Source organism: Sinohyriopsis cumingii, chromosome 6 (genome assembly GCF_028554795.1).
Source record: "Sinohyriopsis cumingii isolate HCF-2022 chromosome 6, ASM2855479v2, whole genome shotgun sequence".
NCBI lineage: Eukaryota > Metazoa > Mollusca > Bivalvia > Unionida > Unionidae > Sinohyriopsis > Sinohyriopsis cumingii.
In genome coordinates, this window is record NC_142966.1 from 48377895 (window position 1) to 48404168 (window position 26274).

The 26274-nt window shown below is 35.3% G+C and overlaps 1 protein-coding gene across 1 annotated transcript; it reads left to right on the forward strand.

Annotated features, from left to right (window-relative positions):
- The first annotated feature begins 1020 nt into the window (after positions 1-1020).
- LOC149796884 (uncharacterized) lies at positions 1021-23079 on the forward strand. Its single transcript, XM_089960296.1, has 18 exons — positions 1021-1152; positions 2000-2184; positions 6428-6708; positions 7212-7366; positions 8019-8256; positions 9270-9375; positions 9963-10059; positions 10620-10715; positions 11644-11694; positions 12828-12912; positions 13752-13811; positions 14267-14440; positions 15191-15329; positions 17020-17128; positions 18455-18527; positions 19256-19396; positions 20649-20788; positions 22792-23079. Exons 2-18 carry the CDS (start codon positions 2115-2117, stop codon positions 23021-23023), a joined length of 2247 nt encoding a protein of 748 aa, XP_089816422.1. The 5' UTR covers positions 1021-1152; positions 2000-2114; the 3' UTR covers positions 23024-23079.
- Positions 23080-26274: the final 3195 nt, after the last annotated feature.

Below are 26274 nucleotides of genomic sequence, written 5' to 3' on the forward strand. Positions count from 1 at the left end.
CTATTTCTTTTTTCTAGCAGTAGTAGTCCATTATGTACAAAGGTCCTTAAGTTTTGTTGTTTTGTGGGTTTAACGCCATTTTTCAGCACAGGATAGGCAATGCGGCCAGAATATTTCGATGGAGAAAGAACCTGGGAAAATCCCGGGAAGACCCACCGACCCAAGGGAAGTTACTGGCAATCTTTCTCACATAGCCACGTTGGACGAACCAAGATTCGAACCCACGCGGATAGAGGAGACATGTCAGTGATCTTTAAAGGAGAGCGCCATAGACTATTCCGCCATCAGGTCTTTAAGGAGAGAACAATATTATTTTTCATAAGGAGGGAATAAACGAGACGAAATTTAATAAAATGTACATTTGAATGCTTTCTACAGTCCGTTTATGTGCGCGCTATATGCTTGAAGAGCAGGTGTAGGATGAGTACATTGGGAATAACATTTAATTATTTCTGTTCAGATTCTACTCATGTTTAATCTGCATTTTATATCGCATTCGACATTAAAGTTTCCAACAAACGGCAAACTTCATGCTAGCTTTGTTCTCTTGATCTCAAATGTTCGTGTATAGCATGGGATTCACAATACTTTGCCTCCGATCAGTTCCGACTTTACCGATACTCTATCTAAAATTAAAATATAATTATTTTTGAATGCACGCCATGTTCTCCCAAATGTATAAGATTTTACAACTAATATTTGGTTCTCTTGAAGGTGCAGATGATTTTGTGAGGCGGTACTTATTTGATTTCTTCTCTGAGTTCATGATAGGGCCGTCGCTAATAACCTTATCTCCTTCGATTAAAGTTTTTATTTATCTATATATGTTCTAATTTCATTGCCACTGGGAAAATCAGTGTTCATGAGAGGTGACTAACTCCCCAAAGGGCATCTTGTATAGGCATATTGATTCCTAATACATGAGGGAAATGCCCTGCATAATGTACTGATAATAACTGTATACAAATAAACGGTATTATATATCAACATTTTAACTCAGGTATATAAGTCTCCAATCTTCAAACTGAGCATCATCCGAGTGAGAAGACGCGTGTTTAAGCTTGACTATTTGATAAAAGCTGATAACATCAATGGATTCATCTGACTCAGCGTAACGTACGACAGATTCGATCGGAGCGCAGCGACAGACAGGTGAGTAAACGTCATACCTTTATAGCTTGTAAATAAATACATGATTTTATGCTGGAATTATATGGGTCAAAAATACATCTTTATACACATTTTCGAACAGTTTAGCTCGAATCCTACTCTGAAACCGTCACACGCATTTGTATGGTTAAAAAAGGGTAGTGCAAGGTTGGAATGGAAACGTACCCCCACACCCATCCCGTGTGTCCAGTACGGCCATACAGTACGGCCATACTGGCAAAAATGTCTTACTGGTGCGACGTAAAGGATTCTACCAGCTTACTTGCACCGTGGGTGGAAAATAATGAAGTCAGTCTCTACCTTATTCCAGTATAGCATAGCTTGTTTATGCATCACACGTATGAAGTCAGTGTATATGACCTTGAATATAAACCTCACGCAGCAAATAAAATTGAAAGCAGTAGTTACAGCATCAGAAAAATGTGAATTAGTTGTTGAAATAAAAGCAGTCCAATACTAGAATGTCAACTCCACCTCCCAACCTTTTCATTTCTGATAACAACAAAAACATGAGATTATTACGCAGTAGTGCATTAAATACGATTTAGTATAAGCTATTTTTATAAGTGAAAAAAATCAAACCAAAGTAATATCTGAAGTTTTAAAATTGCTTGCGTCTGTACGTCCATTTTCACATGTAGTTCGACTAACACAGAGAAATCCATTTCGAGACTCCTCACTGAAATTTTAATTATTAACTTTCTGTCGCCTCACAGCTAAAATGTATTGTTTCATCAATCTCAAGGTCGTGAAGAAAACGGTGTGGCAAATGGTATTCAGGATGCCCTTAAATCAAACGAATGAAATTTTGTACTTTGCCTTTTTACAGATAGGTGGAATTTCTCGGCCTCGAGAGTACTTTGATAACATTACTGACCTGGTACAAGTACTTGCGTACTTGATTATACAACCTCGGTGACGGGTCCTGGATCATACCAACTGTAATGGCAGTTTTGCAGCGGCCTCTTGTACTTCTGGTTACTTTCATTCTTATGTCACATGGAAATCTATCATGTAAGTTCATTTTCTACGACAGACAGAGGTAGCGACAGAGACAGATTATTTGACATAGATAAACACAGTAAAATCAATTTTAAGCATACATACTACATATCGTTTAAGGCAAATACATTAATTCTCATTATTTGTAGCAAAGTAATGCATTAAACCCCTACAATACATAATTTCTGTTACATACAAGCCACTAAATCCGACTACATTCATACCAATGAGATAATGTATGAAATTCTTACAATACCTGAATCGTATAACATTCAAGACAAGGAATGCACGATTAACTTCTGCATTCAAGGGAAATTTAAGTATGAATTTAAAACGAATTAATTCAACAAATAATTGCAAACATACACCAATGAACACATTGTGTGTGATTGAGTCAATACCTTGTGCTTTTCCGGGACTCGCTCCCATTTCTACGAAGCCGAATCTCACTTTCCGTGTCCCTCAAATTCTCCAGACCTCGTCTTTTGGATAATTTAAAGAGCAAAATACTTTTTACTGATCTCGGATCAAGCTTCTCGTTTCACAGATAAACTTGGACTGCTTAACGTCGCAAGGAAATGACTTAAAACCTTCAATTTCTTATGGGAACACCCCATTCGTTTAGCCTGCTCCCAAACAAAAGAAGTTAATCATCGCAAGCTACAAATTTGTTGCAAGCCTAGCCCATTTGGCAATCTTAATGGTTACGTGTGACGCTGACAACGACAGAATTGTAGTGCGAAAATATGTACTAACGTTTGCACTGGACCTGGAAAATAGTACAGCAAAACTGTCACGCACCGTGCACAACTACAGTACTGACTTACTCCTTCAGCAGTTTGTACCCACGAACCCCACACAGATTTAAAATTGAATGCCTCAAAAACTGCACAAAAACTAAATAATCTAATTCTTCATTTTAACATTTCTAACCCAACTGTCGCCTGGGGATCCCTAACACTATCATGTTGTCTGTGTTTCATACTAAGTTGCAGTTTCTTTACTAATCATAAGCCAAAATCATACTGACACACATTTACACCTGCCACAAACCTATACCATACTGACACATCTTTACGCCAGTAACAAGCTTAGACCATACTGGCACATCTTGACACCTGTTACAAGCCTATATCATAATGGCACATCTTGACACCTGTCACAAGCCTATATCATACTGGCACGTCTTTACGCCAGTCACAAGCCTATATCATACTGGCACATTGGCACATCTTGACGCCTGCTACAAGCCTATGCTATACTGGCAAATCTTTACGCCAGTCACAAGTCAAGACCATACTGACACATATTTACGGCAGTCACAAGCCAAGACCATACTGGCACATATGGGCCTGTGGTGATAAAAGGTGTAAAACATGTCAACATATGATAGAGACAGACGTTCTCTAGCGAGAAAGTGAACATGTATGGTTCAAACGAAACATGCAAACCATCACTTGTGATTTATCTCATCATTTTTAATATTTGCAGGTCTTGAATATGTCCGAAAAACCGAACAACTACACAAAATAACACTGGTCAACAGTGAAATCATTACTGACTTGAAAAGGCCCTAATCTGTAGTATTTTGGTGTGCCGAACACGAATATAACCGTGAAAAATTTGTATTGGCTCTCGTTTTGAAGATATTCATATACCTCATTTTCTATGTTTCACTGTGTAAATTTCTCCAGTAGGACTGCAGCAACATCCGGAATAATGATGTAACATTGCATAATACCATCATGCTCACATCATCCACAGTTGATTGCATCATTTTCTGATGCAATGCAATACTAATGCCATGCGGCTGCTGAAGTAAGTTGACGTCAGCAGTGTACTATACATGTGTAGGCCTATTATACTAATGCCAGGCGGCTGCTGAAGCTGACGTAAGCAGTGTACTATATAAAGCCCAATCAGATAGGTTCAGCATTTAAAATATTTTAGACGTTGTGCGAGACAGTTCAAGCTACTGTTACATAAAACTTATTATTTTATCCATTTACGTACAATAAAGAACAGTAATGCCTCGAAAGTGTGTTAATACCGCGGACAATTTTTGCTATATTTGTGGGGAAGTGACATTTGCCAACCAGAAGAAAAGTATCAATTCTCAAGTGAAGAAGGCATATCATCTTTACTTCGGATGCAAGGTTGGTGACCAAGACAAGCCTTGGGCTCCGCATATATGCTGTGCTACATGTACGACACAGCTTTCACAGTGGTTGAATTGCAAAAGGTCATCAATGCCGTTTGCAGTCCCAATGGTGTGGAGAGAACCAAGCAACCACCTAAATGATTGTTACTTCTGCTTGGTTCCTCCTCTTTCCGGCGGAATAACGAAGCGAAAGAAGTCGAGAATAGTCTACCCAAACATTCCGTCTGCATTGAGACCAGTTCCACATGGTGAGGGACTTCCTATTCCAGAACCTCCAGCAGAATATTCTCTTGATTCATCTGACGAAGACAAAGGTGAGTCGACCTGTTCTTCTCCTGGTCCATCAGCATGCAGTGATCCAGATTTTCACTGTGGTGCATCATCAACCCCACACAGAATAACACAGGAAGAACTAAATGACCTGATTCGTGATTTGGACTTATCAAAGAACAAGGCAGAATTGCTAGGATCAAGACTCCAACAATGGAATCTTCTAGAAGAAGATGTCACAATTACTGCATATCGAAAGCGCCACCAGCAATTGGAGCCTTTCTTCAGAAAGGAAAGTAATCTGATATTCTGTTCCGATATTGAGGGCCTCATGAATGCTTTAAAAATCACTCATGACCCACAAGAATGGAGACTATTTGTGGACTCTTCGAAACTGAGTCTCAAGGCTGTGCTTTTGCACAATGGAAACATTCTTCCATCTATTCCAGTAGCGTATGCTGTCCACATGAAAGAGACATACGATAACTTAAGGCAGCTGGACACTCCTCAGAGATGCTCCCGAACAGCTGTACAAGAGACAGGCGAAGAAATCTAAGATGTAGTCAATGACTTGATTTTTTATAGGTAGGCTATTACAGTTGACCTTTTACTATTGGAATGCATTTCGTTATGTAAACATTAATTTCTTGCAGATTACAAAAAAACTAGAGCCAATTTTGCAATTTGACTGTCATATTCGTGTTCAGCACATAAAAATTGATAAGAATTGACTAATTTTATTTCAGTAACATGACTTTTGTAAAAATTTGTTGTCCAGTGTAATTAATCTTCATAGATTTGATTTGATGAAAAATTTGGATGGCAGGAGTTTGTAGCAGAACATTTCTTTTTAGCTATAGCTATATTATACTTGTTATAATTGCCCACAGCCGGTACTGGAGTTCTGAAACAAGGAAAGAGAAAGAAATCTTTCTTGGACACACTATCTAAGAAAACTGAAATCAAGCGGCTTCAAAAAGAATCCAAATGAGCTCCCACACGCAAATAAAATAAAATACACTCAGTATCTGTTAAAGTCATTTTAGCCTTTGTATTTTATCTTCTTGCACTTAATTCGACAGTTGTTGGAGGGGTTTAACGGTCTAAAGTTTTGAGGAATTCATTTTTACAATTTTTTAGTTTGACTTTTAATTGGTACAACATAGTTACTTTTGTGTTAAGGTGGCGTAAAACATTACGAAATACATGCATACATATGGTTTATTTAATTCGTTATTTCTTTTTGTCGTTCTTGCTGGGATTATTATTATTATTATTATTATTATTATTATTAATAAAGATACAATAAATTATTTGGGATATAATCTGCGGTTTCATTACTTGATATTAAGCAATAGATGTTCAAGGTTTTGTTAATTCAAGGTTTTCATTTGTGTTTACTTTGTTATGCTCCTCTATGTTTTCTCATTTTTCTTTTGACAACGACTCTTTGAGAGCTTAAAGCGCTTAGACCAGTTTCTCTGATCAATTTGTACAATAATTTATTTCCTGTACTTAAAATATGTGTTGGCTTGGAGAAGAAATAAATCGGTAACTGTTATGGTTGACTATCATGGCACAATAACATTGTAAGATATTCGTACAGCTACTTATAACGTGTTAATTTCTGAAATATTGACACAAATTAAAAAAATTACTGCGCTTGAACAAAATAAACCCAAACAAATCTCAAGTATCGCATTTGACAACATTCTCTTTCGTATTATGATTAACATTTAATCTCATTGATATTTTGTCATATACACCGTATTTAATACGCATTACATTTCACTTTTCTCCAATCAGCACCTTGTGTTGTTTCAGTTGCGAATCCGAAGCTACATATAACGATGTACACGGATGGGACGTATACGATAGGTGTCGACCAAGACACGTGGCTTACCAGTGCAGACACGTACATATACTCGTCCGGAACAAAACAAATTGGTGGACAGGGGCTGAAACTTGTGGAGACAAATGGTGTTAGTGGTGTTGATAAGCTCGGGAACTGGAATGGGTTAACTTTTCAGTATCAAGTGCCATCCATCAATGTCAGCTTCCATGCCACTATCAAAGTGTATGACAACTTTGTCATTTTTGCACAGGTACGCGGATATAAGTGTTTGTTTAAGTGTCAGCAGCCACTTAGCCAATGATATCTCACACATACAAAGCGAAATGGCATACTTATGGGGTCCGATATTTTGCCAGTTATACTAATTTTGCAAACATTATGGTTAGCGAATTGCCTCCAGCCATATCTATCAAAGGTCAAGAAAAGTTTAATCATTCACACGATGCGTCTGTTTCCTGAAGCATGTGTTTGTGGCGCAGTCTTGTTTAATTTTGAGAGGATGAATGTAAAACATGATAAAACTTAAATCTGTGTTTTGAACTTGTGTATGCAAATGAAACAGCGTTCTTTGTCTGCATCATGTTCCTGTTATTACTAAAACTTAATAGATATAACATCATTTCAGCATAGATAGTCACAGATCTTAACCGTCTGGTAGAGGTTAGTATATGCCAAATACAACATTTCCTAAACGTGTATGTAATTGCGAATTATAATATATTTTGAAATTTTGTTCAATTTCCATCATTGAAGAACTTCAAGGCACAAGTACAGGGAACGACCAGCGGCGAATTTGATAGCGTTATTTCTTCGTTTCCGTCGTTCGGTGTTGGCTCTGGAAATACCAGCCTCGGCTATGTCTCCTTTGGTGGGAACATGGTTGGCGACACGCACATGAAATGGGGGAGGTGTGTTTACTCTTCTTTATACCTTCTAGTATTTACAACCACCCTGTCTCTTAATTACTTGGTTATGTTTCCGAGAGCGATTCTTCTAATTGATATACATACTTATGCAAGTATTGTTCTTAATGTCTTTGTTGGCGCATCATGTAGAGCAGTTACTAACAGTTTTCAATAAAAACAGATCATGAGATTTATGTATGTTCTTTGTCTTCTTCTGGAATAATTTTTTATTTCTTCCTCTTCTTCTTCTCTCCCTTCCCCCTCTCTCTCTCATAAATGGCAATCATGATCCATTGATGATGGTAATTGGTAATTGGTAATTGATGTATATGTTTTAGCTGCTTTTATTCTTGTTACTGTTGCTGCCGTTCACATCGAAATTTAATATTATTGAAGATATAAGCAAATACCAATATCACTTTTATGTCCTTTCTGTACGGCTTTCAAAAGTTATCAGTAACATTTATACCCGTCAGTCTATCATCTCACCATAAGATACACAATAACTAGGATGTTGATTGATGTAACCTGCTACAACACAGAAAGATAACAATCGATATGTCATCGGAATTTTTTATAAAAATAATACGTTTTTCATATTTTCATTGACAACCCAGTACCTTATCAATACAAGTGTTTACTTTTTCTGCTAAAGGTTTAAGTCTCCGGACGCGACACTTAATTACGGAATCATCGGTGGTCCGCTTGTGCTGTTTGACTCTGGCAGTGATGCAATAATTATCGCTCCCTTCAATCAGTTCATGGCAGCTTCGCTATACCATGACGTTACAGGAAATAGCGTACACTGGGGAATCATGGGCGGAGTTAATACTGTGCCAGAAAATTATGTATATGAGACAATCCTGTTCTACAGCCCGGATGGTGTCAATCGGGTAGGTGACGCAATCTTTTTGTCCGATAGCACGATTGTAATTGAATTTTCCACTCTTTGTCATTTTGAGTACCGACTTTGTGCACTTCGCAGAGACATTTCTGAAGGTTTCAAAACGTTTTATGTTATCCACGTTTATTCCTTAATATTTGATTAAAATATGTTTTTAAAGAAGGAAGAAGCATATAATCACCGTCAGAAAAGTGAAAGTATTAGGACAATCTCATCAAGCAAGAAGCCTGTTTGAGTTACATCATCGTACTGCAAGGGTACACAAGTAAACGTACGTGCGTCAGCTTATTTTGCTAGTTTCTTGTACTAGACTGATAGTGAATTACAGCTGCAGATCTACAAGTCACGTGTTCAACAATGTGCTATATAGGTTACAAATCGTGAATTTAAGAGGACAATTTCAGCCTAAAGAGATATGAATGTAACATGTGACTACTGTTTTATTTGGGTTAATATACAAAATATAATCTATTTTCAATATGTGCAATAATAACACCTAATAATGGAACAAATAACTAAGCAGTATTGAAGATGAATTTCAGTTTCTGTTTTAATATTCTCTGAATCAACCAGATTTGAATTTTTCCACAACATGAGATACTTTATTTCAATTTTCACCATTTTTTAGCGTTAACATTGAACTCAACATAAGTCCTTTCTAATTAAAAAATGTTGTCCGAATATATCGACCACTGTTTCTCCTAAGAGACAACTCTCTCCTTCATTAACGGCTTTCATTGAAGTGTATCGTTAAATGAGATCACATAAAGACTTAAAAATGTATATCTAAGGAGTAAAGACAAATAATGATTCTGACACTGTTTTTGCTGCATTAAATTCAGCTATCAATGTGAAAACGTGTTTACTAGAATATTTATGGCAAAGGTCAGGTCACAGGAAAACTTTATTAGGACAAACAAAAACATTGGGAATATACACCGTAACGGCATATCGGAATAATTTATGTTGCCTATAAACGTTTCTCTTCTTCTTGAACCAAAGGCCTTCAGTGAATGGGGAAGACTGATGAAGTTCTATTACGATAAGGATGGATCCTACAGAAAATCTGATCTGACCATCAATTACCTGGGGTATTGGACTGATAATGGTATGAAAAGATCCTGAATTCGAATCATCACTATATTCTGTTTTAACTTAATTACATTTTCTTAATATTACTGCAAGTGTCAGTTTCATCTATATAATCGTGGACAACATCACGCAGTCAGCAACCTCAACATATCAAACGTTGATATATATATATATATATATATATATATATATATATATATATATATATATATATATATATATATATATATATATATATATATATATATATATATATATATATTGAAAGATCACAATGTTGTTAATAACACAATGACCAAAATCTTCATAGAGTAAGGAATCGTTCACTCAATAATACACAGGTAATATGCTCATAACGGTAAGAATTCCGATCAGTTAGGTGAAGATTGAACCGGGGTGAAATTTATTTCAAAACTAGGAGACAGGTAGCCCAACAGGCTATGCCTGCATGCATATATATATATATATATATATATATATATATATATATATATATATATATATATACAGAGAGAGAGAGAGAGAGAGAGCATTGTCTATTTCGACTCATCCAGTTCCAATGGTGCCAGGTGAAATAACAATGTCTTGATGTATTTTTTATAGGTGCCTTCTACTACTACAACACAGAGACGAACACAACATACGAACGGACAATGATCGACGTCAGAAAATATACCGTCGTCGAAAATATTCCATACAGGTGATCACTAACTTTTTTATCGACGTGTAAAACATTTTGCGTCACAGTTGATCATGCTAGCATTTAATTACAATATTTAATTATATCGTATGTATGTATGTATGTATGTATGTATGTATGTATGTATGTATGTATGTATGTATGTGTGTGTGTATGTATGTATGGATGTATGTATGTATGTGTGTGTTCATACATGTATGTATGCATTATGTGTCCATGTGTGCGTGAATGTTTGCGTGTTTGTATGTATGCATGTGTCTGTATATATGTATGTATGCATGTTTGTATGTATGCATGTGTCTGTATATATGTATGTATGCATATATGCATGTATGTATGCATGTTTATCTATTTCTCTGTCTCTGTCTGTCTGTCTCTCTCTGTATATATATATGCATGCGTCACCAGCAATTTTAAAGATTTAAAAGACAGAAGAAGCGACTATACAGACAAGCATACAGACAAATGCAAGACACCAGGTTCCGTGAAGCTTGTTTCCTCTTTAAAGAAATAAGTTAAAATATTGCAGTGGTTTAAAATTTAGTCTCTTTCATTTACAGATATTTCCAGTTTGACTCCTGGTTCTACCCAAAAGATGAGTATGGTGGCGTTACAACATGGGTAGCCATGGAAGGTATTTTCCCAGACGGTTTGCGGTAAGATTCAAATCTAAAACCAAACAGGGAAGATGATGGTAATGAAAGACATATAGATGGAAGCATTGTTTAAATATCCGACATTGCAGTCATCAGTACATCAGTGTATGTTAGCAGTACATGAGGCCATTATAGCAACAATGGGACATTAATGTTAAAATAGATAAACACGAATATAACGACAATGGGACATTAATGTTAAAATTGGTAAACACGAATATAACGACAATGGGACATTAATGTTAAAATCGGTGAACACGAATATAACGACTATGGGACATTAATGTTAAAATAGGTGAATACAAATATAACGACGGTGGGAATTTAATATGGTGGACCACTTTAACGACAAGGGTAACTGAACATTGGTGACGTCATGGGGTCAACATTATTTATAGGGTGAAATGCAGTTATATGGACAAAGGATTGATAGGGACAAACTAGACACACAGAAACAAACAAATACGCATCCAAAGAAAGAACATAGAAACACACAAAAAACAGGGCAGATATGTTCTAAAGAAAGACTCACATATATAATAGAGACTCCAAAATGAAATGTCTATTGTATGAATACAAAACATTTATTTGAGAATTAACATGAGCTCTCTGGCCTGTGCTTTGATCCTACCACTATTATTATTATTATTATTATTATTAAAAATTACAGCAAAACGCGTTTTATCGTAAGACAATTTAAACAAATTGATCACTTAACATTTACTGGCGGTATATCTGCGTAATGTTATGGTTGATTGAATCTTTGTATATGTGTTTGTGTACTGCTAATTTTTATTCGAGAAATGTCTCATATAACTCCAATTTTATGATAAATATATCTTGGAAGAATAAATCATTATTATTTGGAAACATATTGTAGAATAGCACCCTAACAATGTATTGCAATACTAATAAATATTATTTTCAGTTATGTCTGGAATGCACTGGATCTACCAATTGCTGCCCATAATAGATACTGGTGAGTTTCGTTTAGAAATAAACAGAAAAAAGAAAAGCAACTGCTGTAGTATTGGCAGACAGTTGGACACACACGGGAAATAAAGATGGATCATTCCACTTGAAATTAGCGGTGTGGGATCTACACTCTAAATATTGAAACAAACATGATCTAAATCGTCAAGCACACGATAGCAAGACAATGGTGTGTTTGGATCTGGTCTTGTACCATTCCTTGACATCTATGGAATATTTATGGAATAGTACGGGTGTTGCATTTTCTAACAGTACAAAATATGTTTACATTAGAAACACATGGCAATAAAATGATAATTTTAATGCAACATGATTTTAAAGAGGGTATAGTGTGGGAAAGGAGCGGTCGAAATACTCCATGAATTTATGTGATTATATTTCCTCATTACATCAGAAAGACTCGGCTAGCGTGGGTACGTGGGAAAAGCCTGCCAGTAGCTTCTCGTGGGTCGGAGGTTCTTCCCTGGGTTTTCCAGGGTTCTTCCTTCACCAGTTATACTGGCCGCCATGTATAGCCTATCTTGTGCTGAAAAATGGCGTTAAACCCTAGAAGAAGAAGAAGAAGAAGACCAGAAAGCATCAATTTTATTTATTGCTATATATATGTTTCTTATGAAAGTATTAGAAAATGTATGTTGTTTGCGTCCCGCTTGGATCTGAAATACAATATTAGCTGAACATTGCAAATCTACTCTGACATCAAAATATGACATTATTGCAGATTAGTAATTATATTTAGGTTTAAAAAATATCGAGTTTAACCTTCTCTCTAATATAATACAATATATATCGAGGTCTTAAAAACAAGTATTAATTTAACGCAGACATCGTTGACTTCTGAGATCATTTTGGCGTACAATTGCACAATTTATTCTTTGTCATGTATAGTTTTTAAATTTAACGCAGCAAATTCAATTTCGATAACTCCAAAGCAAATATGTCTGAAACAACTCTAAAATGGACACTAAGTGACCACAAACATTTGTGCTATAGAGAGGTGTCCTTTATGCACATATTGAAAATTATAATGAAATTAAGAAGATACTTGTCCTTTATGACGAGGTGTACTTATATCAAAGTGTCCACTAAATCATGTTTTAATTTTTCTTTCATTCACAGGTCGAGTAAAACCACATATGCGATTCAGAATGGCGGTAAATTCAAATTCCTTCTAGAACCTCCTAGAGCGATTCCCGTGGATCAGGTGACATATAAAAACTATGTAGTTGGAATAACATGAAGTCCACACATTATCTTTCTAAACTAAATGAAACAATATTTATGAAAATTTGAATTGAAAACAAAATGAGAGACAGAGAGAGAGAGAGAGAGATAGCGCAACGGGGAGAGGTCAGAAAACTGGCTCGTAAATATTAATTAAAAGGAGTATTTATTATTATGTTCATACAAGTGTTTCACTGAATATATATTTTACTAAAAACAATCTAGTTAGGAATCTTCTCTTTTTTTAAAATCAATATTGCACGTGTTGTCATCATGTATTGAAGCAAGCAATATGCGTGTTCGTCCATGTACAGGCCATGCTAATACAGTGTTCATCGGCCATGGTAATGTAGCTTTTATCGTCCATTTCTAGTCCATGCGATCATCATTCATGTATAGGCAATGCTAATATAGCGTTCATAGTCCATTTATAGGCCATGCTATAATAGCGATCATCGTCCATTTATATGCCATGCTATAATAGCGATCATCGTCCATTTATAGGTCATGCTAATATCGCGTTCATCGTCAATTTATAGGCCATGCTAATATAGCGTTCATTGTCCATTTATAGGCCATGCTAATATATCGTTCATCGTCCATTTATAGGTCATGCTAATATAGCATTCATCGTCCATTCATAGGCCATGCTAGTACAGTAATCATCGTCCATTAATAGGCCATGCTAATATATAGTTCATCGTCTATTTATAGGCCATGCTAATATATCGTTATTCGTCTATTTATAGGTCATGCTAATATAGCGTTATTCGTTCATTTATAGGTCATGCTAATATTGCATTATTCGTACATTTACAGACCTTCTGGGATTCTTTTTATCAAGATGCTAAGCAGTGGGGGCTTATAATGTACGAGCAGGTAACTGTAAATAACAATAGTTATGCACAATGTTGACATCTAAGAGGTATGCCTGTGGTTTATGCTTAGAAATGTTTGTGTCTTGTGCAAAAAATTTAAATTAATTATAGTGTCGCGTTTTCTTAAACCAAAGCAAAGTAAAATAATTGTGTTGACGGTTGTTATCTAATTAATTTTGGTTTTTTATTTTATTTTACGTGTTGTTCAATCTTCGTTCTTGATATACCGCTATAAATGTGAGAACTAAATAAAGCTTACAATCTCATTTTGAGGAACATGTATGAGAAATTAAGTGAAAGTGGAACCTGATTATTTGTATTGAAAATTCATATATACTATGTATGAATCAATGTTCATGTCCCTCGATTAAAAAAGTAAAACCTAGTCAATCTGTAATTAAACGAATACAGTTTTTGTTTTGCCTTCACGTTACAATGCTGTATTTACACCACTAGGACTGGCTGGATGTCGAGTACAGTATGAACATAACGAGATCCGACATCTACCTAGGCCGGGAATGGCTGTTACAGATGGGGGCCGGGGCCAGGAAAAATGACCTGACCATCCAGTACTGTATGTCCCTTCCCAGGCACGCCATGCAGTCATTAGAGATACCTGTAGTTACGCAGGTAGGACTTTTTTTGGACAACATTACAGTGTAGATACACGTCATATCGTAATGGCGGCTACATCAAGAACTGCCTTTCTCGTGTGTGTGCTGTCGTTCTGGATATATATAATTACATCCTAGCTTCAGTAAGTTAGTTGATGATGAGAAAGGAGACTAATATTGTCCCACATAGTCATTGCAGGTACATTCGCTGTCCAGATTTTAAAGAAAATTATTATTCCATGTTATTAAAGAGACCTTTATAATTGACCGTATTAACTGTTATAGGCTAACTGTCCCAAAAGCTTTTTTTCTCTTAATATTTCTACACTTTAGATGGCATCCACCGTTACAATAATAGAAATCTAAAGTTGTTGCAAACAGCAATGTTTTTTTTTTTAAATCTTCGAAAGTGGTCCTAAATATTGTGTTTTCAATGGCATATGGATTTGACGTTTGTAAATAATGCCACTTTATATTCCGTATCTTTCTATAATACGTCCATAATACAGTCACAATACGCCCAACACCTCACAAAGTGATACATAGTTTATCTTTCATAGTTTTTCCGTGTTTCAAGTTTCAATGAACCCTTTGCATCCGACGTAAAAGGTAACATGGGGGTGGGGTGTCTTCAAACGAGATTTGTTATCAATCTGTCCTCATATCATATTTAGCTCCAATCAACGTCGAAAATCAGGAAGATATACTGAAAACTTAGAACCATGTTCGATGGTGTGCTTTACAGCTGACTTACTGTTTGTTCTAGGCCCGAGTGAGCGGGGACTACCAGCCCGGAAACGATCAGTGGCGCATTGGAATCTCTTCCATGTTGGCTGATGCATTAGGATTGGCACCATTCAAGGACACGTTCTGGACCACGACTAATCAGACTGGGAACAAATATGGTAAGTACAAAAAAGAAATCAAGGCAAAACAGAACGAACAAATATGTAGGTTACTTTTGTTACTTCATCATACCTTAGTAGACGAGAACGATCATGTGTAGAGTGACAACATTCTGACACAGGTACATAACAGACACAAAAGCAATATATCACACATGTGGGTAAGCGACTAAAAAAAATTGCGAAACTACAAGCGAGACTAAACAATCAACATGAACTATACGAGACAAAACTACTGAGAAAATTATAGAAACGTGTTAGCAGTGTGGAGCGAACTAGCTATATGCATGAGTTAGGATGAGCCAATCAATCACTGAAAGATGAAAATTAAAAAGCCAACAAAAAGTAAAAGAAAACAAATTGATTCAAAACATGGCAAAGGAGAGATACAATGTTCATTAAACGAGTCGCAAGCACCTTGAGGATAGAAAATAAACTGCAAATGCATTGACAAACTTTGTCACATTATAATGTGCGCAGTTTAATATGTTTGATACAACAACATGTTAAATATCACTTTATGTGATTTTGATTCGTTTAAATAAGCCCCTGAAACTCTTGGGCAGAATTTTCTTGAAGGATTTGCTGAGATTGTGGGAATTTTACTTAACTTTCCTTCTGGAACTTTTCTTTACTATTACTATTAACATTTAGACGGCAATTTTCCAATCGAACATTGGGCTAACAACTAAAACTAAGGTTATTGGTCAATGGATAGATGGCGAATATCTGTAACATCGAATCCACCTAATGACAGGCGTGGTTTGAACGTTAACTTACATAAGTAAATAACTTCACCTCTTTTCACATACGTATATGCACATAAACCGGTCTCACAATGACAGAAAGTTATCAAACCACGGCATTGTTACGAGGTAAAACAACTAATGTTTCTTATTATCTGATGCAACTCAAAATAAAATTTGTCTTTGTCTAATACCGTTCTAATATCAAATAATGCAGGTATCTGGTCACAGCTACATTGCAGTAAATCTTGCATTTCTGCATCTACCAATGAATTCACAATAATATTCAACAAATGGAATGCTTAGCAGAAACAATGTAGACACTTTCATCGACATCCAAGTAATGGACTCGTCTAACCTGCTCCTAGTCAAACTAAACTATGCGACATTACATTGATTTCCATTGAACATCCTTTGTTGACAAATGATGCATGTGTCAAACGTTCTAATTATTGAAAGGACAGTTGCCCTTTGAATTATAATTTTTAAAACAAAAATCTACTTTTGAATGCTACTGGTTAAAAAACCGCTCATTATTAATTCATCTAGCATCTGGGACTACTTTTGTACGCACAACAAATAAACTGTGAAGCGACTGAGTCAGAATAAAAGAAATTATTTCTTCTTTCTCGCTAAACTATTTCTATTAATTTTTTTTAATATGATAATCATAATTTCAAACGGGTAAATATGTTATATTAAATTTATGTAATATCAAATCAATACTCATTAGATATCTTCTATTTATGTGATAAATTAAAAATGGCAATATATGCTGTATAATGCTGGCCAAGATATTCATCAAAGTAATGCAAATCAGATCGCCTTTCTTGTAACTTTGATATGATGCAAAATGAAAGGACAATGTTTTATGGTGTCCTGCAGTGTTTCGTGCTCATAGTAATCTGAGGAAAGGTTTCTTTGTTTTCATGTACTTTTCTCAGGAAAAAGCGAACCTAACATAGTGTTGCAGTCCGCTGTCGCCACTCTCAGTACCGGACCGGTTGGCCCGAGTGATAAGATAGGTGCCACAGATCCAAACCTATTGATGAGGTAAACATCTTATCCTTTTGTGACGTTTCGGTCAAATCGACAGCTCTGATAAAATAACAAATATCCTGATTGTTATCAAATCATACTACACAAAAACATAATCATAAATAAATAAATAATTTAAAATCAGACATTCGACTCGTTGAGGGTTGGTCTCTAGCTAAAGATTCAGAACCCTCTCGTTGCTTATTGTACCACTGAGTAACGTTTATGTTTTACGGTCTTAGTTTCATCCCCATGATTTATTATCCATAATGGGCCTGAATTGGTTAAATAAAGCTGTTTTAATTCGTTGTGTTACGCTGTATAATTGTATTGCATCGGTTTGTAGCTCTAAGTGCTTGTTTAATATCATGCTGCAAACTATTTCCATAAAAATGCACCAGTGTAAGCATTTATATATATATATATATATATATATATATATATATATATATATATATATATATATATATATATATATATGCTTGTGTGTGTATGTGTGTGTGTGTGTGTGTGTGACTTTCATTTCAAACCCCGAACACGACCTGCCTTTATGGATGTAATACAGCTAATCTGGTTATTGGGGTGGAATAGACCAGATCCAAAATCTGGTTTGCCTGTTGGGGGTCTATGGTCCTTTTCGATGACGTCATTTGACTATAGTTGTGTAACAGACCTGATCATATGAATGGGATAGAGCTGAGATGCTTATAAGGGTGTAATAGACCAAATCTGCTTACAGGAGTGTAGTAGACCTGATCTGCCTGTATGAGTTTAAAAGAACTGATACAAAAACCGTGAGAAAAAATAACAAAAACCTGAACACTGTGCACCGATGTCGTGAATGTACAATATAACATAAGATGTTATGCACTGGTGAAGCATTCTACGTGAATTTAAGTATCTGTCGCTGCTTAATGTGCTCATATACATCATCGGATCAGGATTCCAGTAATCCGGAAACACGTCACTGTTTTATGAGTAGTCTAGCGAAAACATTGAACTCTTCCAAAAGATCGGTAATTTTGTACATTAACAGTAGGTCTCGTGGCTTTATTTGCTAGCATAGGAAATACAAATCAGTTTTTAAGTTTTACCTCTTGCACGCTGTAGTATTTTCTAACTGTTGGAAACACGAATATACCAGTCACGATGTAGCGTAATGTTTTACTTGTGAAAAATATTATTGGATCTAGCAGAGTTCACCTTTCGCTCATTTTACTGCTTGCATACATCTTTCAACAGATATTTGACTCAAAAGCACACCACTGACAGGTACAGCAAACCTGAAGCAAGATAAATGACTCATAATCGAACATATGGTATTGGCTTTTTTTTCTCCAGGTGTTGCAATCAAGATGGTCTGATTTTGAAGCCGTCAAGACCCGCAACCGCTATAGATAAACAACTGCATCGCGTAAGTAGCATTATATCAATCCAAGATACCCGCGTGAGATAAAAAATCGAGGAGAAAATATTGAATATAATCTTTCAGCGGTATAGCACATAATAAAATTGCGAAATATGTCTCAGCATGAGATGACAGATGGGAATCAATATGTACACCAGTATGGTGTTCGTATATATATATATATATATATATATATATATATATATATATATATATATATATATATATATATATATATATATATATATATATATATTAAAAATTAACATGGCTTTTTAAGTGTTTTTATAAAGTAGTTTGATATGCCAATAGTGGTGGGATATCAAATTGTGAGCGAAAAAAGAACAGAAAATTAACTTGCACCAAGTAACCTAAAAGAACCTGGGACGTCTCAACGGTTAGGTGTAAACGTTCCATGTGATGCTAATGAAAAATTTACACATCTTGTGGTATATCAGTGATACAGCGTTCATAATACTACACACACACACACACACACACACACACACGCACGTGCGCGCGATATGGAAAAATTTGTAGTTTTTTAATTATGATAATTTGCTACTAACTGTGAACCAGTTGAGATTGCAGCTTTAACTCACAGTATTCATGCAAAATGCTGCAATTCCAAAAGTAAGCGAAAGGAACTAGACATTTGATTGTATAAAGAGACAGTGAAAACAGTCTACTTCATTTCTTTGCACAAACTATGACTTTGTGCATTATATTTTCAGCTGGCGTTTGACGATGGGGTTGGTCCAGCGGGTGAAATATGGACGACGTACACAGAAATCTCGGGGTACTACTTTGGTATAATTCTTGCCGCAGATCTATCAGAGATGTATCCTCTGACTCCGCAGGATACTGGATTTCAGGTAATCTAAGTAGTTTTTATATAAAAATCTTTAGTTTTGTGATCATTTTCATCAAATTGTCCAATTGAACATGGACTGTGTTGAAACGTTCCTACCCAATCCTATTAATGTCATATTCAGACAGTAAGAAATATGCGCACACACGTACACAATAAATATATATTTATATTGTGCGTGATTTTATATGTGTTCCTGTTGTTATTTTCCAAGATTACATTGAGTAGAAATAATACACGTTATATTTGTGCCCTTTGTCAAGCTGTATTAGTTCATAATAACATTATGTTTTCTTTGTATATAGAGAATGCACACAATGAATCACCACTTCACCAATCCCTTTCCGAGAAAACTCAAGACTGGTTAAATTTCTGAAATCAGGCCGTGACAAAGAGCTATCATTTAAATATCACTAAAATTGGATTAAAAGCCTATTAGGTGAACAGTAAACAATTAGCTCATGTAATTATACCCCCATTTTTTCAGCATATCCCTCCTACCTCATGTTGGCGATATGTCTATATTGAAAAAGGGGCATAACTCTTCTGAAAATAGAGCGAGGCTATGATCGGCATGAATATCTTCTGATTATGTTCATATTGTATACTAAGTTTCACCAACTGCAAGAATAGTTGTACTAACACAGATATTATTTATATATACAAGTCACAAAGGGCAATAACTCTTATAAAAATCATCATGGTAGCACTAACATTTGTCACTATCTCCATCTTTAGAAGATACCATAATATTTTATCAAGTTTCAAAGCTATCCATAAAAAACTGCAAGGCAAACAACATTCAAAAGATTCTGTCTTACAAAGTATAAGCTGCAGGAGAAAACTGACAATACCTTTGCGAAAAGAGTCAAATAAGAGTAATTTTTCGACATGTACGTCTTCACATCTCCAGCGTAAAATGTATAAAGTTTCATGGCGATCATTTGAAAACTGTGAAACTAGTTGTGTTAACAAATTTGTGCAATATACTACAACAGGCTTAGAATCAGTAAGGTCGGATGGAAAGACGGAAACGAGGATTCCTGTTAACACTTTCCCGTCCCGTCCCTTCGCCCCCCCCCTCCCCCCAGCCAAGGTATAACGATAAATTCTTTATATGATAATATTTAAAAACACATGTAAACTTTATATGAATGTCGGGATAAACTAAGTAGGATTCACTGAATACATTAAATTATATATTTAATAGATCTATAGATAATATTTTCATTGCAAAATTGATTTCATCCTTCCAGTTCGGAACCCCGAAAGTTTTCAGCTACAACGAAGGACACTTAGAGGCTATGAATTTCTCTGAGCAGAATCCGCTGAAACTACAAGATTGTCCTAAAGAAGCTCCGTGTGTGTGGTATACAAGTTCCATATTCCAGGTTGGGTAGGTGACAAGTGACCACGTTGGGTCCACATTTTCAGACATGGATAAATTATTTAGAAATGAAATGGGGCCTTGGGTTGCTTTAAATAAAATAAACTCCTAGTTGAATGCATTCAATATCAGCATATTAGTGCAGTTAATACAAAATTCCAGAAATTTGTATTTGTATACGCCCACTATAAGGTGGAGCTTAATTTGATATTATATTGTCCGTTCGTCAAATCAGCGTCTGTCCGTCTGTCTGTTACCAATTTTGTTTTTGCAAAATAACTCGACTTGTTCATCGTCAACAGTTAACAAAATTTACGAATGCCTTGCATTTATGATAAGGAAGAACCATTCGATTTCAGGGTCAAAATGTCAAAGGTCAAGTTCACTTGGACTAAAAGAAGAAATTGTTTCTGCACCAAAATTAAGTTGGTGAGCATGTCCCTAGGCTGAAATATGTGGAGTAAATTGCACTTAAGATATGACAGAGAGGTATTGATTGGTGGAGATTGTGGTGGTGATGGTGGATGTGTATGTGTGTGTGTGTGTGGGGGGGGGTAAAGATAAAGGCCATTGTAACAAATTTCTTGGGTTTAGCAAAGTAACATTTGTTCTAGAATAAGCTTCTTCACTAAACTATGTGGATGATTTTCACATAGGGTAATAAAGAACCTGTAGATTATGAAGTTGAATGATTATTCGTTATGGCCATGGTAAGTCTAGTAAGAAAATATTCTTGTTCATTAAGAAACTAATGGTTTGTACAGATTAAATTTAGTTCAAAACCTCACACTTTCTTCAAAGGTCGAGCTCTTGAAGACCGGTTGGTAAATAATCTGCAGAGTCAACGATGCCTTACTTGGCCACTGTATAAGTTTATTAAAAACGGGGTGGCGTATAATATGACATTCATGTACTCTCCTTTGCAACATATTTTCTATTTTTCTCACCGTTTTCTTACCGCTATTCGTCGTGTAGAGTCTTAACCCCTATTTTTTGATGGCCTGATCTGTCATTTTTTCTGACTCTAAATCAATATCTTAATGAATCGATCTATCATCATTTCCTAATTGTGCTTATACCGAGATATGATTTTATTTGTTCAGCATCCATATTTAATGTCATTGCCCAAAGCAAATACTTTGAAAAAGCATTTGCCAACTCCAGTACTATCTTATGGAATGTTTTACCAAACATTTTTAAGTAAACAATAAATCGAAAGGTGTTAAAGACTAAAATATATGAATATCTCCCACAGAAGCAAATTGCGCCTTGAAGAATAAGTTTTGTACTTTTGTTTTCGAAGAACATTTATTTAAGGATTAGGTTCTGAAATTTAATTTTATACAATTATAAAATTAATGCCGTCTACTTATATGTGCTGTCGTGACTTTGTGAATTGTTTTAACTGCATTTTATTGTCGCCAATTTTGTCTTGGAGGCATAAAGAGAGAATAGATTATTGTATCTGAGTTACCTAAAGCGTATTATTAGTATTACTACTTCTATTACTAGTACTACAACTACTACAGTCATTTAAAGTCATAGTAGGGTCATGTATGGTGCGATGGTTCAGCGGGTGTGGCCTTGTGTTGACGTTTTTCATTTTACAGCAGATTTTGCGCTTGTGTCTCACTAATTGTTGCTTAACTATATCAGCGACCTTCATTCAATTTAGGTTCGTTTAAATTGTAAAGACAATTTGTACACCTTTGTAAATAAACGTAATTCCTACAATATGCCTGACAAGACATGCGTCAAAAGGTGCCTTTAGTCGTATGCGAAGTTGACATACTTGACATGTGGAACTTCATGTTATTCGAAAGCAATGATTCATCGAATTGCTCAGGAAGGATCGAACATCAGCCTCCACGGAATTCATGAGACCTATTATTGATTTTTGTTTTTGCTCTGCATATATGTAATTTGTTTACGGAAATAATTCTTGTTTACAACGTCAGCTTTTCCTTGTCGAGCATGAAGCAGTTTACTTTGTTTTGTCTACCTTTTGTTAGCAAGAACGAGATCCTTATATATGGTGAAGTGAACAAATGGGTCCCGATGTCCCCCCAACGAGTCCAGGAAGTCTTAGTGTCAGATGACCTAGAAATTCACCTACAGGGAAGTCCTGGTGAACTAGTGAATTTTGCGTTTTTCGTGAATGGTGTCTCAATTCAAGATATCTACTGCACCATAGGAAATGACGGCACTGCGATCCTACGCTTTAATTCAATGAACTGTAGTTAGAAGGCGTGGACAATATTATCAACTTTAAAGAATAAAAGCAGCTTTTATATATATATATATATATATATATATATATATATATATATATATATATATATATATATATATATATATATATATATATATATATCCAAATCCAATGTGTACATTTTTAATGGGATCATTCTCACTGCTGAATAAATGACGTGACAATCTTCCAATCTTTGATTTTCTTGTCCTTCACAATTTGGTGGTATGTTCCTCTAAAATATGATCTCTTTCAAATGCATTTACTTCAGGATACTTCGAAAATAACAATTACTGGATGATTGTCCAAGTGCAATTCCATTAGATATTTGTACTTATTCACACACATGACTATTAAAGTATTTCTTCATCGTGCTTTCGGGTGGCTGAGTCGTCCAAGGTGCTTGCATTTACCAATCATTGACATCTCGCCTCCATTTGTTACAAATTTTCTTTTAGTTGGGGCAGGGTAGGCTCTGTTTTAGTCCGCTCTATTCCTGTGCTTGTAGATGTGAAAGTTTCAGGTCCAGATCGTTTAATATTTCTGAATTCCGAAGACTGGTTAAACGAAAGTCACTAGTGTCAGATTGCATTCCATCATTTACATCGTCATGGGGGTGGGGGTAGGGGGGCTTGATACCACAGGTTGAATGATTAACTGTGAAAACTCCTTTCCTTTGTATTTTTGTCGCAACGAAATTTGTCTTTGACTGAGTAGATTCTGTTACGATTCCGTAGTCCTATACTAAGTAAGACATGTCAGAAAAACCAATAAGTTTATTAAAATCAAGAAATAATTTTATTTCTCATAGTTACAAATTAAAATTTTAAGAGGAACTTAGTATTTTGAATAAAATCCCAAATTATCCTAAATCTTCTATCACAAGTCCAAAGGTACATGGTGTTCCGAATGAGTTTTAATATTGAACGTGTTGATGTACCAATAGTCTTGAATAGGCTGATCTATCAATAGTACTGATGAATGAAAATGATGTTATTCAGAATGTCTTTGAATGAATTCACAATAATCACAAAATAGTGATTAGACTAAAACGTCAATGGGCATTTGGCAATTCCTGTATATGACTGAATGAATGATTATCTCAAATCATATCTCAGTACAATAATAAATAATTCAACAGACTGATCTTAAAGGAGGAATGAATATTTTTGTTGACCACAACTTTATATAAAAACCTAAGACAAAACAATCACCAGGATGTGGGTCAAAAGTTCTCTTCTGGAACATTCTAAATTCTAAAAGGATACTAGCCCTTTAATTCGAATAATCTATTTCCAACTTAGAAAATCAAACACAAGTAAACACCAAAACTCTAATCAATCATGTACAAAGGTCTACTTATATTTGAAATCAGAGCCATATGTAAAAAGATTCATGTTGGAATCTACATTGAAGGGAATTTCCCGTTTGTTAACTTCAATGACACTGTGTCCTAATACTAGTTAAAAAGGAATAAAACCTGATGATTCTTGAACTGTTTCTCTAATAGCAAACAACAGCAAATGCACATTCTTACCCCAATCTTTTCCTTATCAAAGCAATATGACAGAATCATATTCTTCAAATTTGATGAAAATCTTTTCAATGTCCATTGATTTTCAGTGTGATAGGCAAAATATTTATACTGATGGATGCCTAATTTATGTATAACTTGTTGGAAAATTACAAACATAAAATTTGACCCTAGATAAGATTGAACAGATCTGAGAAGACCAGCAAGTGTAAAAAATGTTTCTAAAAGCTTTTATTTTTGGTTTAGTTTTACTTTTTCTCAAAGGAATTGCTTTTGGAAATCTTGCGGACTCGCATAGTATGGTCAACACGATGCCTGACTTGGTCTTAAGTAAGTGGCCAACATAGTCTACCACTATTCTGCTAAATGGTTCTTCACATCCAGGAATATATTACAGAAGAATCTTAGCTATCTTCTGATTAGGTTATCCTACCACTTGACAAGTGTATCAAGATCAATAAAATTTAGGAACTTCACTTTTATATTTTGGCCAGATAAAATGATTCAAGATTTTGTGACAAGTGTTATTGGCCCAAGCCAAGTGAGTGTAATGAGCTAAACTACGAATTTTCTTTCGATCTGACAATAAAACAATTGGTAGTTCACTGATCAACCGTCACCAGCGGGTTCCTCGTGTCTTCGCTATTGTTTTACAGGACCACATTTCTCACAAGTAACAAACTTGGACTTGTGTGGCTTTAATTTCGGTGATAGCCTTCTGAAACAAATAGATCTCAGGATTCTTCTCCTGCTCCCCAATGGGTGATTGTCTTTTACTACCCTGATTAGAATAGAGAGAATGAGTAGCAAATGAGGATCACAGTGATCAATAACTCTTGATTGATCAATATCAGGAGCAAACATGAGCTCATCAAAAGACTGACCAATAAATGTTTCAGCTAAATGAACAATCTCCTGATGAACATTCTCAAGAGCTCTTTTTCCATAGCGTTGTTAAATGCATAAGCAGGATATAAATCAGGAATTCACTCTCAGTCGAATCAACCTTTCGATCCAAAAACGATTGCCCTTTACAAGTGGAATAAACACGACAAAATTTCTCACTAGTTCATTTTCTCAAAATGAGGAAAGTATTTATCTACTTCTTTTTCTATATACGTGTGTACTAACCTAACATTACTGGTAACATCAAAACCTGTACTTGTGTTTAAAGGGGTCTCTCTCCCTCTCCCCTCCCTTCCTCTCCTTCCCTTCTCCCTCTCCCTCTCATGATAGCTAGCTGGTTTCACGAAAGATTTACCAACATATATTAAGATGAAACCTTTACCAACGACAACGAATGTTCTGAGCTAAAGAACATTTAAATTTTAAAGACTATTTTTAACATCTCTGAAATGTTTGAAATTAATTCAGATTTTGGACGAGCCCCAATTATGTTAGAACTCTATAGTCTTAACCTATGTAATAAAAGAGCGAAGCCAACAAGTTTAGTATAGCTAACAAAGAATTTACTTATCGAAGTTACAAGGTGAAACATTAATAGGAACTTACAGTATTTTGAGATTAATCCTAACTAATCCTAAATGTTCTATCACACGTCTTAACGGAATAAATTCCAGTATTGGATGTGCTGATGTGCCAATATTATTAAATATGCTATTACACAAATAGTCTTCATGTATCACACTTATATAATCCAGAATGTCTTTGAACGAATTCGCAATAATCCCAAAGTGGTGTTTTAGTCCA

Excerpts from the sequence above, each read along its gene's own strand:
- LOC149796884 (XM_089960296.1), top strand. The coding sequence starts at position 2,115 with ATGGCAGTTTTGCAGCGGCCTCTTGTACTTCTGGTTACTTTCATTCTT. Across the intron at positions 7,367-8,018 it reads ACGCACATGAAATGGGGGAG|GTTTAAGTCTCCGGACGCGA; the intron begins GTGTGTTTACTC and ends TTTCTGCTAAAG. Across the intron at positions 11,695-12,827 it reads GCTGCCCATAATAGATACTG|GTCGAGTAAAACCACATATG; the intron begins GTGAGTTTCGTT and ends TTTCATTCACAG.